General features: G+C 41.6%; 1 protein-coding gene across 6 annotated transcripts in view; it reads left to right on the top strand.

The window, feature by feature from the left end:
- ARHGAP33 (Rho GTPase activating protein 33) overlaps window positions 1–21,313 on the top strand; it is an 80,759-nt gene that overhangs the window by 10,881 nt on the left and 48,565 nt on the right. For 2 of the 6 annotated variants that reach the window (XM_077260226.1, XM_077260225.1), the window contains exon 1: window positions 8,882–9,020. The exons of 3 other annotated variants lie outside the window; for them this stretch is intronic. In XM_077260226.1, coding sequence (XP_077116341.1) covers window positions 9,015–9,020 — 6 coding nt within the window. In that variant the 5' untranslated portion in view covers window positions 8,882–9,014. Of the gene's footprint in view, window positions 1–8,881; window positions 9,021–19,781; window positions 19,858–21,313 lie in introns of those variants that run through there. One more of the 6 variants, XM_077260223.1, reaches the window with a different exon arrangement.

Genomic DNA, 21,313 nt, shown 5'->3' with positions numbered 1-21,313 from the left:
GTTATTATTATTATTACACTGATACATTATACCTCGCTGTGTACACTGTAGTGTTATTATTATTATTATTATTACACCGATACATTATACCTCGCTGTGTACACTGTAGTGTTGTTATTATTATTATTATTATTACACTGATACATTATACCTCGCTGTGTACACTGTAGTGTTATTATTATTATTACACTGATACATTATACCTCGCTGTGTACACTGTAGTGTTATTATTATTATTATTATTACACTGATACATTATACCTCGCTGTGTACACTGTAGTGTTATTATTATTATTATTATTACACTGATACATTATACCTCGGTGTACACTGTAGTGTTATTATTATTATTATTACTGATACATTATACCTCGCTGTGTACACTGTAGTGTTATTATTATTATTACACTGATACATTATACCTCGCTGTGTACACTGTAGTGTTATTATTATTATTACACTGATACATTATACCTCGCTGTGTACACTGTAGTGTTATTATTATTATTATTATTATTATTATTATTATTACACTGATACATTATACCTCGGTGTACACTGTAGTGTTATTATTATTATTATTATTACACTGATACATTATACCTCGGTGTACACTGTAGTGTTATTATTATTATTATTACACTGATACATTATACCCCGCTGTGTACACTGTAGTGTTATTATTATTATTATTACACTGATACATTATACCCCGCTGTGTACACTGTAGTGTTATTATTATTATTATTACACTGATCCATTATACCTCGCTGTGTACACTGTAGTGTTATTATTATTATTACACTGATACATTATACCTCGCTGTATACACTGTAGTGTTATTATTATTATTACACTGATACATTATACCTCGCTGTATACACTGTAGTGTTATTATTATTATTACACTGATACATTATACCTCGCTGTATACACTGTAGTGTTATTATTATTATTATTACACTGATACATTATACCCCGCTGTGTACACTGTAGTGTTATTATTATTATTACACTGATACATTATACCTCGCTGTATACACTGTAGTGTTATTATTATTATTACACTGATACATTATACCTCGCTGTGTACACTGTAGTGTTATTATTATTATCATTACACTGATACATTATACCCCGCTGTGTACACTGTAGTGTTATTATTATTATATTGATACATTATACCTCGCTGTGTACACTGTAGTGTTATTATTATTATTACACTGATACATTATACCCCGCTGTGTACACTGTAGTGTTATTATTATTATTACACTGATACATTATACCTCGCTGTGTACACTGTAGTGTTATTATTATTATTACACTGATCCATTATACCTCGCTGTGTACACTGTAGTGTTATTATTATTATTATTACACTGATACATTATACCTCGCTGTGTACACTGTAGTGTTATTATTATTATTACACTGATACATTATACCCCGCTGTGTACACTGTAGTGTTATTATTATTATATTGATACATTATACCTCGCTGTGTACACTGTAGTGTTATTATTATTATTACACTGATACATTATACCCCGCTGTGTACACTGTAGTGTTATTATTATTATTACACTGATACATTATACCTCGCTGTGTACACTGTAGTGTTATTATTATTATTACACTGATACATTATACCCCGCTGTGTACACTGTAGTGTTATTATTATTATTACACTGATACATTATACCTCGCTGTGTGCACTGTAGTGTTATTATTATTATTACACTGATACATTATACCCCGCTGTGTACACTGTAGTGTTATTATTATTATATTGATACATTATACCTCGCTGTGTACACTGTAGTGTTATTATTATTATTACACTGATACATTATACCCCGCTGTGTACACTGTAGTGTTATTATTATTATTACACTGATACATTATACCTCGCTGTGTACACTGTAGTGTTATTATTATTATTACACTGATACATTATACCTCGCTGTGTACACTGTAGTGTTATTATTATTATTACACTGATACATTATACCCCGCTGTGTACACTGTAGTGTTATTATTATTATTACACTGATACATTATACCTCGCTGTGTACACTGTAGTGTTATTATTATTATTACACTGATACATTATACCCCGCTGTGTACACTGTAGTGTTATTATTATTATTACACTGATACATTATACCTCGCTGTGTACACTGTAGTGTTATTATTATTACACTGATACATTATACCCCGCTGTGTACACTGTAGTGTTATTATTATTATTACACTGATACATTATACCTCGCTGTGTGCACTGTAGTGTTATTATTATTATTACACTGATACATTATACCCCGCTGTGTACACTGTAGTGTTATTATTATTATTATTACACTGATACATTATACCTCGCTGTGTACACTGTAGTGTTATTATTATTATTACACTGATACATTATACCCCGCTGTGTACACTGTAGTGTTATTATTATTATTACACTGATACATTATACCCCGCTGTGTACACTGTAGTGTTATTATTATTATTATTACACTGATACATTATACCCCGCTGTGTACACTGTAGTGTTATTATTATTACACTGATACATTATACCTCGCTGTGTGCACTGTAGTGTTATTATTATTATTACACTGATACATTATACCCCGCTGTGTACACTGTAGTGTTATTATTATTATTATTACACTGATACATTATACCCCGCTGTGTACACTGTAGTGTTATTATTATTATTACACTGATACATTATACCTCGCTGTGTGCACTGTAGTGTTATTATTATTATTACACTGATACATTATACCTCGCTGTGTACACTGTAGTGTTATTATTATTATTACACTGATACATTATACCCCGCTGTGTACACTGTAGTGTTATTATTATTATTACACTGATACATTATACCTCGCTGTGTACACTGTAGTGTTATTATTATTACACTGATACATTATACCCCGCTGTGTACACTGTAGTGTTATTATTATTATTACACTGATACATTATACCTCGCTGTGTACACTGTAGTGTTATTATTATTATTACACTGATACATTATACCCCGCTGTGTACACTGTAGTGTTATTATTATTATTACACTGATACATTATACCTCGCTGTGTACACTGTAGTGTTATTATTATTATTACACTGATACATTATACCTCGCTGTGTACACTGTAGTGTTATTATTATTATTACACTGATACATTATACCCCGCTGTGTACACTGTAGTGTTATTATTATTATTACACTGATACATTATACCTCGCTGTGTACACTGTAGTGTTATTATTATTATTACACTGATACATTATACCTCGCTGTGTACACTGTAGTGTTATTATTATTATTACACTGATACATTATACCTCGCTGTGTACACTGTAGTGTTATTATTATTATTACACTGATACATTATACCTCGCTGTGTACACTGTAGTGTTATTATTATTATTATTATTACACTGATACATTATACCTCGCTATGTACACTGTAGTGTTATTATTATTATTACACTGATACATTATACCTCGCTGTGTACACTGTAGTGTTATTATTATTATTACACTGATACATTATACCCCGCTGTGTACACTGTAGTGTTATTATTATTATTACACTGATACATTATACCTCGCTGTGTACACTGTAGTGTTATTGTTATTATTACACTGATACATTATACCTCGCTGTGTACACTGTAGTGTTATTATTATTATTACACTGATACATTATACCCCGCTGTGTACACTGTAGTGTTATTATTATTATTACACTGATACATTATACCTCGCTGTGTACACTGTAGTGTTATTATTATTATTACACTGATACATTATACCTCGCTGTGTACACTGTAGTGTTATTATTATTATTACACTGATACATTATACCTCGCTGTGTACACTGTAGTGTTATTATTATTATTACACTGATACATTATACCTCGCTGTGTACACTGTAGTGTTATTATTATTATTATTATTACACTGATACATTATACCTCGCTATGTACACTGTAGTGTTATTATTATTATTACACTGATACATTATACCTCGCTGTGTACACTGTAGTGTTATTATTATTATTACACTGATACATTATACCTCGCTGTGTACACTGTAGTGTTATTATTATTATTACACTGATACATTATACCTCGCTGTGTGCACTGTAGTGTTATTATTATTATTACACTGATACATTATACCCCGCTGTGTACACTGTAGTGTTATTATTATTATTACACTGATACATTATACCTCGCTGTGTACACTGTAGTGTTATTATTATTATTACACTGATACATTATACCCCGCTGTGTACACTGTAGTGTTATTATTATTATTATTACACTGATACATTATACCTCGCTGTGTACACTGTAGTGTTATTATTATTACACTGATACATTATACCCCGCTGTGTACACTGTAGTGTTATTATTATTATTACACTGATACATTATACCTCGCTGTGTGCACTGTAGTGTTATTATTATTATTACACTGATACATTATACCTCGCTGTGTACACTGTAGTGTTATTATTATTATTACACCGATACATTATACCCCGCTGTGTACACTGTAGTGTTATTATTATTATTACACTGATACATTATACCCCGCTGTGTACACTGTAGTGTTATTGTTATTATTACACTGATACATTATACCCCGCTGTGTACACTGTAGTGTTATTATTATTATTATTACACTGATAGATTATACCCCGCTGTGTACACTGTAGTGTTATTATTATTATTACACTGATACATTATACCTCGCTGTGTGCACTGTAGTGTTATTATTATTATTACACTGATACATTATACCCCGCTGTGTACACTGTAGTGTTATTATTATTATTACACTGATACATTATACCCCGCTGTGTACACTGTAGTGTTATTGTTATTATTACACTGATACATTATACCCCGCTGTGTACACTGTAGTGTTATTATTATTATTATTACACTGATACATTATACCCCGCTGTGTACACTGTAGTGTTATTATTATTATTACACTGATACATTATACCTCGCTGTGTACACTGTAGTGTTATTATTATTACACTGATACATTATACCTCGCTGTGTACACTGTAGTGTTATTATTATTATTATTACACTGATACATTATACCCCGCTGTGTACACTGTAGTGTTATTATTATTATTATTACACTGATACATTATACCTCGCTGTGTACACTGTAGTGTTATTATTATTATTACACTGATACATTATACCCCGCTGTGTGCACTGTAGTGTTATTATTATTATTATTACACTGATACATTATACCTCGCTGTGTACACTGTAGTGTTATTATTATTACACTGATACATTATACCCCGCTGTGTACACTGTAGTGTTATTATTATTATTACACTGATACATTATACCTCGCTGTGTACACTGTAGTGTTATTATTATTATTACACTGATACATTATACCCCGCTGTGTACACTGTAGTGTTATTATTATTATTACACTGATACATTATACCCCGCTGTGTACACTGTAGTGTTATTATTATTATATTGATACATTATACCTCGCTGTGTACACTGTAGTGTTATTATTATTATTACACTGATACATTATACCTCGCTGTGTGCACTGTAGTGTTATTATTATTATTACACTGATACATTATACCTCGCTGTGTACACTGTAGTGTTATTATTATTATTACACTGATACATTATACCCCGCTGTGTACACTGTAGTGTTATTATTATTATTATTACACTGATACATTATACCTCGCTGTGTACACTGTAGTGTTATTATTATTATTACACTGATACATTATACCCCGCTGTGTACACTGTAGTGTTATTATTATTATTACACTGATACATTATACCTCGCTGTGTACACTGTAGTGTTATTATTATTATTACACTGATACATTATACCTCGCTGTGTACACTGTAGTGTTATTATTATTATTACACTGATACATTATACCTCGCTGTGTGCACTGTAGTGTTATTATTATTATTACACTGATACATTATACCTCGCTGTGTACACTGTAGTGTTATTATTATTATTACACTGATACATTATACCTCGGTGTGTACACTGTAGTGTTATTATTATTATTACACTGATACATTATACCTCGCTGTGTACACTGTAGTGTTATTATTATTATTACACTGATACATTATACCCCGCTGTGTACACTGTAGTGTTATTATTATTACACTGATACATTATACCCCGCTGTGTACACTGTAGTGTTATTATTATTACACTGATACATTATACCTCGCTGTGTGCACTGTAGTGTTATTATTATTATTATTACACTGATACATTATACCTCGGTGTACACTGTAGTGTTATTATTATTATTATTACACTGATACATTATACCTCGCTGTGTACACTGTAGTGTTATTATTATTATTATTACACTGATACATTATACCCCGCTGTGTACACTGTAGTGTTATTATTATTATTATTACACTGATACATTATACCTCGCTGTGTACACTGTAGTGTTATTATTATTATTACACTGATACATTATACCCCGCTGTGTGCACTGTAGTGTTATTATTATTATTACACTGATACATTATACCCCGCTGTGTACACTGTAGTGTTATTATTATTATTATTACACTGATACATTATACCTCGCTGTGTACACTGTAGTGTTATTATTATTACACTGATACATTATACCTCGCTGTGTACACTGTAGTGTTATTATTATTATTACACTGATACATTATACCCTGCTGTGTACACTGTAGTGTTATTATTATTATTATTACACTGATACATTATACCCCGCTGTGTGCACTGTAGTATTATTATTATTATTACACTGATACATTATACCCCGCTGTGTACACTGTAGTATTATTATTATTATTACACTGATACATTATACCTCGGTGTACACTGTAGTGTTATTATTATTATTACACTGATACATTATACCTCGCTGTGTACACTGTAGTGTTATTATTATTATTATTACACTGATACATTATACCCCGCTGTGTGCACTGTAGTGTTATTATTATTATTACACTGATACATTATACCTCGCTGTGTACACTGTAGTGTTATTATTATTATTATTACACTGATACATTATACCCCGCTGTGTGCACTGTAGTGTTATTATTATTATTACACTGATACATTATACCTCGCTGTGTACACTGTAGTGTTATTATTATTATTACACTGATACATTATACCCCGCTGTGTGCACTGTAGTGTTATTATTATTATTACACTGATACATTATACCCCGCTGTGTGCACTGTAGTGTTATTATTATTATTACACTGATACATTATACCCCGCTGTGTACACTGTAGTGTTATTATTATTATTACACTGATACATTATACCCCGCTGTGTGCACTGTAGTGTTATTATTATTATTACACTGATACATTATACCCCGCTGTGTACACTGTAGTGTTATTATTATTATTACACTGATACATTATACCCCGCTGTGTGCACTGTAGTGTTATTATTATTATATTGATACATTATACCTCGCTGTGTACACTGTAGTGTTATTATTATTATTACACTGATACATTATACCCCGCTGTGTACACTGTAGTGTTATTATTATTATTATTATTACACTGATACATTATACCTCGCTGTGTGCACTGTAGTGTTATTATTATTATTACACTGATACATTATACCCCGCTGTGTGCACTGTAGTGTTATTATTATTATTACACTGATACATTATACCCCGCTGTGTACACTGTAGTGTTATTATTATTATTACACTGATACATTATACCCCGCTGTGTGCACTGTAGTGTTATTATTATTATATTGATACATTATACCTCGCTGTGTACACTGTAGTGTTATTATTATTATTACACTGATACATTATACCTCGCTGTGTACACTGTAGTGTTATTATTATTATTATTATTACACTGATACATTATACCTCGCTGTGTACACTGTAGTGTTATTATTATTATTATTATTACACTGATACATTATACCTCGCTGTGTACACTGTAGTGTTATTATTATTATTACACTGATACATTATACCTCGCTGTGTGCACTGTAGTGTTATTATTATTATATTGATACATTGTTTCTCCTCTCGGTAAATATTTGCTGTTTCCGCCTCGCTTTGTGCATTTTCCCCAGTATTCTCAGGTTAGATAATAGCTGTTCGTGGCTTTCCAGTAAAGTAAGTGCCCCCTGAGTTTTTCCACCGTGCTGCTCCGTTCTCCGCCTTCCTGTGTACACAGATTTACATGGGACTGGACATGGGACTGCCGCGCTCCAGCTCACATTGGACCATTGTCTTTGCACCTGAATGGATTCTACCATTTGCCAGGTTGCGGGGGAGGCCGGTGCAGGAACCATATGGTGTTTGCGTCCAGCTCTCAGTAGGGTGTTCAACGCCGGACCCCTCAGTGGGGGAACACAGATACGACCCCCTCATCATTGGTTTAGGGGGGTCCGAATCCCATCAAGGTGTAAATGTTGCAGAATGTTCTCCGTCTCCCCCTCTTTAGCGCTCGGATCCTGCTGCCCGCGGTCTGAACTGGGACAATGTAACGAGACAGACTGTCAGCAATAGAGACACTATGGGGTGGGTGCGCGGAGAGAGACCCCCGGGGACAGGGACCGCCTGACCGGAGCACGGAGACCCCGGGGGACAGGGACCGCCTGACCGGAGCACGGAGACCCCGGGGGACAAGGACCGCCTGACCGGAGCACGGAGACCCCGGGGGACAGGGACCGCCTGACCGGAGCACGGAGACCCCGGGGGACAGAGACCGCCTGACCGGAGCACGGAGACCCCGGGGCACAGAGACCGCCTGACCGGAGCACGGAGACCCCGGGGGACAGAGACCGTCTGACCGGAGCCGGGAATCGTCATCTGTCTACAGGAGAAAGGGCGCTATGGATCGAGCAGAGCGAGAGCGCCCCCACACGGCCCGCTGAGCTCCCGGCAGCAAGATGGTGGTGAGTACCGGGGCCGGCCGGTGCAGGCTGCTCGCCTTTGTTGTGGGTGGCGGCGGCTCCTCCGTGCTGCATGACGGGGCCGGCCGTATGGAGGAGCCGCACATGGCCGTCATCATCGGGTCCGGTGCCATCATCGGCGCTGCCAAAGATCATATGTCAGGGCTGCGATGCTCTGCACAGAGAGTGGGCTGAGGAACATTGATAAATGGGAGCGATGCTCTGTGGACGAGTTCTGGATAAATGGGGATGGGAGCGATAGACGAGTACTGGATAAATGGGGATGGGAGCGATAGACGAGTACTGGATAAATGGGGATGGGAGCGATAGACGAGTACTGGATAAATGGGGATGGGAGCGATAGACGAGTACTGGATAAATGGGGATGGGAGCGATAGACGAGTACTGGATAAATGGGGATGGGAGCGATAGACGAGTACTGGATAAATGGGGATGGGAGCGATGCTCTATGGAGGAGTGCTGGATAAATGTGGATGGGAGCAATGCTCTGTGCACGAATGCTGTATAAATGGGGTTGGGAGCGATGCTCTGTAGACGAGTGCTGGATAAATGGGTCGGGAGCGATGCTCTATGGACGAGTGCTGGATAAATGGAAGCTATGCTCTGCAGACGAGTGCTGGGTAAGTGAGGTCGGGAGCGATTCTCTGCAGACGAGTGCTGGATAAATGGGGATGGGAGCGATGCTCTATGGGCGAGTGCTGGATAAATGGGGATGGGAGCGATGCTCTATGGACGAGTGCTGGATAAATGGGGAACGGAGCAATGGTCTATGGACGAGTGCTGGATAAATGGGGATGGGAGTGATGTTCTATGGACAAGTGCTGTATAAATGGGGATGGGAGCGATGCTCTATAGACGAGTGCTGGATAAACGGGGATGGGAGCGATGCTCTATAGACGGGTGCTGGATAAATGGGTCGGGAGCGATGCTCTATGGACAAGTGCTGGATAAATGGAAGCTATGCTCTATGGACGAGTGCTGGATAAATATGGATGGGAGTGATGCTCTATGGACAAGTGCTGGATAAATGGGGACGGGAGCGATGCTCTATGGGCGAGTGCTGGAAAAATGGGGATGGGAGCGATGCTCTATGGACGAGTGCTGGATAAATGGGGATGGGATCGATGCTCTATGGACGAGTACTGGATAAATGGAGATGGGAGCAATGCTCTACGGACAAGTGCTGTATAAATGGGGATGGGGCGATGCTCTATGGGCAAGTGCTAGATAAATGGGGATGGGAGCGATGCTCTATAGACGAGTGCTGGATAAATGGGGATTGGAGCGATGCTCTATGGAGGAGTGCTGGATAAATGGGGATGGGAGCGATGCTCTATGGACGAGCGCTGGATAAATGGGGATGTGGGCAATGCTGTATGGACGAGCGCTGGATAAATAGGGATGGGAGCGATGCTCTATGGACGAGCGCTGGATAAATGGGGATGTGAGCAATGCTTTATGGATGAGTGCTGGATAAATGGGGATTGGGGCGATGCTCTATGGACGAGTGCTGGATAAATGGAAGCTATGGTCTGCGGATGAGTGCGGAGTAAATGGGTCGGAAGCAATGCTCTATGGACGAGTGATGGATAAATGGGGATGGGAGCGATGCTCTATGGACGAGTGCTGGATAACTGGGGATGGGAGCAATGCTCTATGGACGAGTGCTGGATAAATGGGGGATGGGAGCGATGCTCTATGGACAAGTGCTGGATAAATGGGGATGGGAGCGATGCTCTATGGACGAGTACTGGATAAATGGGGATGGAAGCAATGCTCTATGGACGAGTGCTGGATAAATGGGGATGGGAGTGATGCTCTATGGACGTGTGCTGGATAAATAGGAGCTATGCTCCACAGACAAGTGCTGGATAAATGGGGATGGGAGCACTGCTGTATGGACGAGTGCTGGATAAATGGTGATACGAGCGATGCTCTATGGACAAGTGCTGGGTAAATGGGGATGTGGGCAATGCTGTATGGACGAGCGCTGGATAAATAGGGATGTGGGCAATGCTGTATGGACGAGCGCTGGATAAATAGGGATGGGAGCGATGCTCTATGGACGAGCGCTGGATAAATGGGGATGTGAGCAATGCTTTATGGATGAGTGCTGGATAAATGGGGATTGGGGCGATGCTCTATGGATGAGTGCTGGATAAATGGAAGCTATGGTCTGTGGACGAGTGCGGAGTAAATGGGTCGGAAGCAATGCTCTATGGACGAGTGATGGATAAATGGGGATGGGAGCGATGCTCTATGGACGAGTGCTGGATAACTGGGGATGGGAGCAATGCTCTATGGACGAGTGCTGGATAAATGGGGGATGGGAGCGATAGACGAGTGCTGGATAAATGGGGATGGGAGCGATGCTCTATGGACAAGTGCTGGATAAATGGGGATGGGAGCGATGCTCTATGGACGAGTGCTGGATAAATGGGGATGGGAGCGATGCTCTATGGACGTGTGCTGGATAAATAGGAGCTATGCTCCACAGACAAGTGCTGGATAAATGGGGATGGGAGCACTGCTGTATGGACGAGTGCTGGATAAATGGTGATACGAGCGATGCTCTATGGACAAGTGCTGGGTAAATGGGGATGTGGGCAATGCTGTATGGACGAGCGCTGGATAAATAGGGATGGGAGCGATGCTCTATGGACGAGCGCTGGATAAATGGGGATGTGAGCAATGCTTTATGGATGAGTGCTGGATAAATGGGGATGGGGCGATGCTCTATGGACGAGTGCTGGATAAATGGAAGCTATGGTCTGCGGACGAGTGTGGAGTAAATGGGTCGGAAGCGATGCTCCATGGACGAGTGATGGATAAATGGGGATGGGAGCAATGCTCTATGGACAAGTGCTGGATAAATGGGGGATGGGAGCGATAGACGAGTGCTGGATAAATGGGGATGGGAGCGATGCTCTATGGACGAGTGCTGGATAAATGGGGATGGGAGCGATGCTCTATGGACGAGTGCTGGATAAATGGGGATGGAAGCAATGCTCTATGGACGAGTGCTGGATAAATGGGGATGGGAGCGATGCTCTATGGACGTGTGCTGGATAAATAGGAGCTATGCTCCACAGACAAGTGCTGGATAAATGGGGATGGGAGCACTGCTGTATGGAAGAGTGCTGGATAAATGGTGATACGAGCGATGCTCTATGGACAAGTGCTGGATAAATGGGGATGGGAGCGATGCTCTATGGACGAGTGCTGGATAAATGGGGATGGGAGCGATGCTCTATGGACGAGTGCTGGATAAATAGGGATTGGGGCGATGCTCTATAGACGAGTGCTGGATAAATGGGGATGGGAGCGATGGTCTATGGACGAGTGCTGGATAAATGGGATCTATGCTCAGTGGACAAGTGCTGGATAAATGGGGATGGGAGCGATGCTCAGTGGACAAGTGCTGGATAAATGGGGATGGGAGCGAGGGTCTATAAACGAGTGCTGGATAAATGGGAGCTATGCTCTATAGACTAGTGCTGGATAAATGGGGATGGGAGCAATGCTCTACGGATGAGTGCTGGAAAAATGGGGATGGGAGCGATGGTCTGCGGACGAGTGCTGGGTAAATAGGGATGGGAGCGATGCTCTGCAAACAGTTGCTGGATAAATGGGAACGATGCTCTGCGGACGAATGCTGGATGAAAGGGAGCGATGTTCTGCAGACGAGTGCTGGATAAATGGAGGTGGGAGCGATGCTCTGCAGATAGGGACTTACGATCGGATGTTGTGATTGCTGGCAGCTGTTCAGGCTGTGGTTGTGACGGTGCAGCGTGGACTGTTATGTTGATGTTTGTGGTAGAGTGTCAGCTCCTGGGGTTGGGGGACTCCTCAAGAATGAGTATGTCTGTGACACTATATGACGGACCCCTGACACTGAGCGTTTAGGACGGGCAGCAGGGGGTGACCCCAATTCTGGGTCTCCGGCAGATGATTAGTATGGTGGGAGCGCGGCCGACATCACACTGGATCACTGTGTCCATGGCCATTACCATAACAAAAGCCAGAGCCCTCCTCCTCGTCCCCAGCCCCTCGCCGAATTCCCACCCTGAGCTTCACGGCCATGACTATGGTGGGGCACGTTACCATGGAGATGGCTGTTCCTGCGCTCAGCTCAGGGGGTGACAATGGTGAGAGTGATTGTCCTAGCTAGAGACAAACAGCCAGCTGGTAACACAACCGTTAGTGGAGCCCCTGAATGGGGACTGTTGTTTTCTTTTATCAGTCATATCCTGCTTGGGATATGGCTACAATCTATTGCTCTGTGTTATCAGCCATTACTGGGGGAGGAGAGTACAGTCTATTGCTCTCTGTTATCAGGGTGAATTGTGAGGAGTTAATGTCAGGGCTGAAGATGAGGTTTTCCTCTGACCCCAGACCCTATTGCAGGACACTGGTGGCCATAGTGAGCCTTTTGCTAGAGCCTGTCTGTGAGTTTCCTCATCTTGAAGTCTCTACCTGTAATTGGATCAAGTTCATTAAAGTGCAATTTACATTCCAATACTTGCTAAACCCCCAGCTATGTTTAGTGGGTGCAGACGTGCCGTTTTTTCATGGGTGCCCTATAGATGTGTGGGCAGTTCAGTAGAGAGCAGCCATTATACGTGACGGTCTCATGCCGCATCGGTGCGACATCCAGTGAATATGACGCACAGGTGGTTTTGCTCCATTTTCCTTCCTGCGCTAATCACAAGCTATTTTCTTACGATAGCGGCTCAGACTTTGCAGAATATCGAGATCACCAGAGTGCTGATGTCACGGTCTAAGGGAAGGAATAGGGGCCTCAAACTGTCCCCAAACTGTCCCCAGTTATAACATGGTAGTATATAACAAGCATCTCTTCTCTCTTCATACAGGTAAACTTATCATTCATTCTCTGAACTGAAATACCCTGCATGTCTATTGCTCCAGTCTCTGACAGCAAGCAGCCTGAATGGTAAACTTATCATTCATTCGCTGAATTGAAATGCCCTGCATGTCTATTGCTCCAGTCCCTGACAGCAAGCAGCCTGAATGGTATCTGAGTCATTCTATCTTCGGCATTGAATCCTGCTTATATCTATATTTGTTAGCCATCTTAGTATGCAATTGTTTTTGTTTATAGATATTTAACTCACTTCTGCTTGCCCTTATGCAGAGAGATCACATAATTGTTTCAAAGCGGTTTCTGATCCATGTAGACCTGGACATTTGTTTATCTGTTCACTACATTTATTGTGTCCTGCTGTCTCAACTGAGTTAGATTGATTGCAAATGAGAGGGGGAAAAAAAGAAAAGAAAGTGAGATCTAAGAGCTAGCCTTCTATAAATGTAGACATAGCTTGGGGAAGCATTCGTGCAGGGGTGCATTCGTACACTATTATTCGTGTACATTTATTCAAAGTACTTTTTCTAAGTGCTGGCAGTTATAACATGGCAGACAGGGCAGGAGACAGGTAAAGACAATCTAAATATATTCCCTGTTCATTTGGAACAGAACAAATACTCACCATATGTACTTGTATAATCTATATCCTGGCTGCTGCATTCACACACTTTCACCGCCCTTGCATTAACTTTCTACACTCCATCCATATCGGCCCCTCTGTCCTTGCCTCTCCTATGTATAGCACTCATGCTCTGTTCACACAGCTTAACAGTGCAGATCCATTCAGTCCCACCATCCAACATAAGAGACGCTGTCACAAATCACTTAACCATCTGCTCACTCTTTCTTTCCTCCTTCTCCTAGTCGCTGGAGACATCTCTCCCAACCCCGGCCCCCCATGTTATAGCCAGTCAAATCTCCCAACTGCTACACTCAGAAACCCCTCTAACCTTATTAATATTCCATGCATATCTTCTGTCTCTTTGAATTGTGCCCTTTGGACTTCTCGCTCCGTGTGTAATAAACTCTCCTTCATCCATGACTTCTTCCTTTCTAATTTTCTTAACCTCTTGGCTCTTACTGAAACCTGGATCCAGCAGTCAGACACCACCGCTGTTGCTGCTCTTTCATATGGTGGACTACACCTTTCTCATACCCCAAGATTGGACAACAGAGTAGGTGGAGGCGTTGGTCTGCTCCTTTCACCCAAATGTACCTTCCAAGTTATTCCCCAAGTACCCTCCCTTGTCTTCCCTTCGTTTGAGGTCCATGCTGTCAGACTCTACATCCCTTTCTCCATGCGAGTGGCGGTGGTGTATCGTCCACCCGGCCCCTCTCATAAGTTCCTGGATCACTTTGCCACCTGGCTTCCACACTTTCTCTCCCGTGACACCCCCACCCTTATCATGGGTGATTTCAACATCCCCGTTGCTTCTCCCCTCTCACCATCTGCTTCTCACCTTTTATCTCTAACCTCCTCTTTCGGCCTCTCGCAGCATACTAACTCTCCAACACATGAAGATGGAAACTCCCTTGACTTGGTCTTCTCCCAGCTTTGCTCAGTGGATGATTTCACAAACTCCCCTCTCCCGCTCTCTGACCACAACCTTCTTTCATTCTCTATCAAGAACTGCCATCCCGCTCAGGTCACCCCCACTTTCCACACTTATAGAAACATACAGGCCATTAACACCCAGAAACTTATGAAGAACTTGCAGTCCTCATTGGCCCCAATCTCCTCCATCTCATGTCCTGATTCTGCACTGAAGCATTACAATGAAACCCTGCAAAGTGCCCTGGATGAAGCTGCACCTCCTATACATAGAACAACTTGGCACAGACAGCGACAACCGTGGCACACTTTGCAAACACGTTTCCTGCAGCGGTGCTCCAGGTGCGCCGAACGTCTGTGGAGAAAATCTAATCTACCCGAAGATTTCATCCATTATAAGTTCATGCTAAAAACATACAACTCTGCCCTTTACCTCTCCAAACAAACCTATTTCAACACCCTCATCACCTCACTATCCAATAACCCTAAACGTCTCTTTGACACTTTCCAGTCCCTACTCAACCCAAGAGTGCAGGCCCCAACCACGGATCTCCGCGCTGAGGATCTGGCCAATTACTTCAAAGAAAAAATTGACCACATTCGACAGGAAATCATCTCCCAATCTCTTCATACCAGGCACTGTCCTCCCTCCCCCACTGCATCTAGTTGACTCTCTGACTTTGAACCAGTTACAGAAGAAGAAGTAATCAGGCTCCTTGCATCTTCTCGCCCAACCACTTGCACCAGTGACCCCATTCCGTCACATCTCCTCCAGTCCCTTTCCCCGGCTGTCACCTCTCACTTAACAAAAATATTCAACCTTTCTCTCACTTCCGGTATTTTTCCATCCTCGTTTAAGCATGCCATCATACATCCATTACTTAAAAAACCATCCCTCGATCAAAACTGTGCCACTAATTATAGACCTGTCTCTAATCTTCCCTTCATCTCCAAACTCCTCGAACGCCTGGTCCACTCCCGTCTTACCCGCTATCTCTCAGATAACTCTCTTCTCGACCCTCTTCAATCTGGTTTCCGCTCTTTACACTCTACTGAAACTGCCCTCACTAAAGTCTCTAATGACCTACTAACAGCTAAATCTAATAGCCACTACTCCATGGTAATTCTCCTGGATCTGTCCGCAGCATTCGACACTGTGGATCATCAGCTCCTCCTCACTATGCTCCGCTCCATCGGCCTCAAGGACACCGTTCTCTCCTGGTTCTCCTCCTATCTCTCTGACCGCTCCTTCACTGTATCTTTTGCTGGTTCCTCCTCCTCTCACCTTCCCCTTACTGTTGGGGTTCCTCAAGGATCAGTCCTAGGCCCCCTCCTCTTCTTTGTATACTGCCCCTATTGGACAAACAATCAGTAGATCTGGTTTCCAGTACCATCTCTATGCTGACGACACCCAATTATACACTTCTTCTCCTGTTATCACGCCGACCTTTTTAGAAAACACCAGTGATTGTCTTACCGCTGTTTCTAACATCATGTCCTCCCTCTATCTGAAACTGAACCTGTCAAAAACTGAACTCCTCGTGTTCTCTCCCTCTATTAACCTACCTTTGCCTGACATTGCCATCTCCGTGTGCGGTTCCACCATTACTCCAAAGCAACATGCCCGCTGCCTTGGGGTCATACTTGATTCGGAGCTTTCATTCACCCCCCACATCCGATCACTGGCTCGCTCTTCTTATCTGCATCTCAAAAACATTGCTAGAATTCGCCCTTTTCTTACTTTCGACACTGCAAAAACTCTTACTATTTCACTTATTCATTCTCGTCATGACTATTGTAACTCTCTACTAATCGGTTTCCCTCTTACCAAACTCCCCGCTCCAATCTGTCCTGAATGCTGCTGCCAGGATCATATTCCTCACCAACCGTTACACCGATGCCTCTACCTTGTGCCAGTCATTACACTGGCTACCCATCCACTCCAGAATCCAGTACAAAACTACTACCCTCATCCACAAAGCACTCCATGGCTCAGCACCACCCTACATTTCCTCTCTGGTCTCAGTCTACCAACCTACCCGTGCCCTCCGCTCCGCTAATGACCTGAGGTTAGCATCCTCAATAATCAGAACCTCCCACTCCCGTCTCCAAGACTTTACACGTGCTGCGCCGACTCTTTGGAATGCACTACCTAGGTTAATATGATTACTCCCCAATCCCCACAGTTTTAAGCGCGCCCTAAAAACTCATTTGTTCAGATTGGCCTACCGCCTCAACTCATTAACCTAACTATCCCTGTGTGGCCCATTAAAAAAAAAAAAACACATAATCAGGTTCCTCGCATCATGTTCTCATACACTTCATGCAGTTAATAGCCTCTGTGTCTGTACTGCTACATACTTAGGCAGTTAACTGGTTCATGCAGCTTTACATGAACACCCGAGCCTTACACTATGGCTGGTCTGAATAACTAAAGCAATTGTTACCATCCACCTCTCGTGTCTCCCCTTTTCCTCATAGTTTGTAAGCTTGCGAGCAGCAGGGCCCTCATTCCTCTTGGTATCTATTTTGAACTGTGATTTCTGTTATGCTGTAATGTCTATTGTCTGTACAAGTCCCCTCTATAATTTGTAAAGCGCTGCGGAATATGTTGGCGCTATACAAATAAAATTATTATTATTATTATTATTAGAACTGGGACCCTAACTACCGTGTTACTGTCCCGGGGTACTCTTGATGGTAGAGAGGCCTGAGTCTTCGACCTTACAATGCTCCTGTTAACCCCTGACCTGTCCCCGCCCCATGAGAAGATATGGGACAGAAATATAAGGTAAACAAGACATTTCTAGATTGTGAGCCCCATCGGGGACAGCGATGATAATGTGTGCAAACTGTAAAGCGCTGCGGAATATGTTAGCGCTATATAAAAACAATAAAAAGACAAATCAGAAAACCTCTAGTATAGAAAAGCACTAACCAACAATAGGGAGGAGGATAAGGAGGAATAATGAGAACAGGAGATAAACACACACACACACACACCTCCACCTCCAACCACTTAGCTTTAGCTCTCAGCACAGGAAGATGACTCTTTCACCAGCAGGGACCAGAATGTCTGACCAGTACATATAATGATGGAGAAAAAGTTGTAGCCATCTGTGGAGCACTGAGATAAGGGATAATTATAGGGACAGCAATCTGGTTAACAAACCTTTATTAACTCTTCAATCTCCTCCACTAAAGCATTCTAGTTCCTGGTAGACGGTGGGTCTTGTGGTGCACTCCCAGTGAACAGGCTGATCCTCTATGCGGCAGGTCTTGTGGAGTATTCCCATCATGCAGTGATACCTACCACGGAACTATAGCCATGACCCTTTTTAATGGCAGCAGATTTCCTCATGGCAGCGTGTGTCTCTGTCAGGAGCGGTCTGAGGATCGAGCTGATGTCTTGTCCATCCATGCAGGTTGCGCTGCGCCAGGTACACAGGACACCTGCAGAGCAATGTGGAGTCCAGGCCTGGATGAGTCAGAACCGCTCGGTCCCGTCTCGTCTCTAATTGCTCTTTCATTATGTGTGAAGTGCGCCACATTTCTTTGAAATAAATAAATCAGTCTTCTCGTCCGATGCACTTCAGTCTTTAAATAGCTGCAAAAAAAATGAGGTAACGTAAATGCCGCGATCTGCGTCCTGGGGCCGATGTGAAAAATCTCGTTCTGGCGGCAGTCGCCACGATGCAGCGTTTCCATGTCGCGTTTTCGATCATCTGGCTACCGTAGCAACCGAAAACAGCGCAACCCGGCCTTGTATACGGATTATAGCAGACGAGCGAGCGCCTTTTATATGAAACGTGAAGCACAATGTTGAAAATTGACTGACGGTCCGGCCTAAAACGCCCCCCGTTACAGCAGATATGTAGGACTAGTGACGCTGACAAAATGGCCGCCGCTGTTGTTTGGTTGCCATAGAAGGCCTAGATTGGACCTCAACGTGACAAATCCTAGAGATTAATACTGGATTAGAAGACTTTTTCGACGGTCGCATTTCTCAAATATCGATGAAAATGTAAGATGACTGCTATGTAATGGCCCCTGAGGTAAATTCCTGCTAAGGGAGGCCCCAAAGTAAAGTATGAGACACCCGTATTATACAAAATCGGCGTGTGAGAGAAATCAATATGGCCCCCGTTGCCTATAGCAACCGTTTGCCATTTTACGCCTTTCTTTTCCCGTGCAACCAATCAGAGCTGTTGTTTCGTCTCATCAGAGCACTTTACAAAATGAAAGCTGAACTCTGATTGGCTGCTCTGGACAGCACCACTATGGAAGCTTCTCTCAGAGACATGGGGCTGCCTATTATTCCTGTTAATATACTGTGACGCTGAATGGTGGAAACTGATCAAAATTTATCAAAACTTGTACAGGTAAAAAAAATACACCAATCAGATTGCAGCTCTCATGCTTGAGAGGCAGGTTTGATAATGAAAGCAGTGATTTTATTGGTTTCTATAGTCAGGAAGAGAAGCCCATAGCAACCAATCAGATTGCAGCTTTTGTCTTTTAAAGTCTCTCTGGATAATGAAAGGTGCGACGTGATTGGTTACTATGTGCGCTTTGGTCGGCCTGTATATAGTGGGTTATGCTCATGTGTAATTTTATATGAAGTCCACAAGCTGCACTCCATCTATGTGTCCTTGAGGCGGGTCGCTGGCAGCGTTCACCATGGCTGTATAGTTTCAGGATAATGTCTCATAGTTTGTTCGCAAGAGGGATTTGATCCGTAAATCGGCGATGTCTTCAGTTTCTATAGAAACGCACAGAAAGGGTAAAAATAGTTTTTTGTTTAAAGTGCGTTCTAAAAGAGACAGCGGCGAAGAATGCGACTTAAAGAGCGATGCCGCGTACCATAACATTATAATCCACAGTCACGACAGGAACAGAACGGGAGTCAACACTTGTTACTGCCCCTGTGTACAAGAATATACTACTATAATACTGCTCCTATGTACAAGAATATAACTACTATAATACTGCCCCCTATGTACAAGAATATACTACTATAATACTGCTCCTATGTACAAGAATATAACTACTATAATACTGCCCCTATGTACAAGAATATAACTACTATAATACTGCTCCTATGTACAAGAATATACCTACTATAATACTGCCCCCTATGTACAAGGATATAACTACTATAATACTGCCCCCTATGTGCAAGAATATAACTACTATAATACTGCTCCTATGTACAAGAATATAACTACTATAATACTGCCCCTATGTACAAGAATATAACTACTAGAATACTGGCCCTATGTATAAGTATATAACTACTATAATACTGCCCCTATGTATAAGTATATAACTACTATAATACTGCCCCTATGTACAAGAATATAACTACTATAATACTGCCCCCTATGTACAAGAATATAACTACTATAATACTCCTCCTATGTACAAGAATATAACTAGTGTAATACTGCTCCTATGTACAAGAATATAACTACTATAATACTGCCCCTATGTACAAGAATATAACTACTATAATACTGGCCCTATGTATAAGTATATAACTACTATAATACTGCTCCTATGTACAAGAATATAACTACTATAATACTGCTCCTATGTACAAGAATATAACTACTATAATACTGCCCCCTATGTACAAGAATATAACTACTATAATACTGCTCCTATGTACAAGAATATCACTACTGTAAGGGTATGTGCACACGTATAATTGTCCTCTGCGGATTTGATAAATCTGCAGGGCAAAAACGCTGCGTTTTTGCTGCAGAGTTATCGCGGATTTACTGCGTTTTTTTCTGCGGATTTCACTGCGGTTTTACACCTGCGGTTTACTATTGG

Source organism: Ranitomeya variabilis, chromosome 4 (assembly GCF_051348905.1).
Source record: "Ranitomeya variabilis isolate aRanVar5 chromosome 4, aRanVar5.hap1, whole genome shotgun sequence".
Classification (NCBI taxonomy): Eukaryota; Metazoa; Chordata; class Amphibia; order Anura; family Dendrobatidae; genus Ranitomeya; species Ranitomeya variabilis.
The sequence above is the reverse complement of the archived record's forward strand: the minus strand, read 5'-3'. Positions and strand labels throughout refer to the sequence as shown.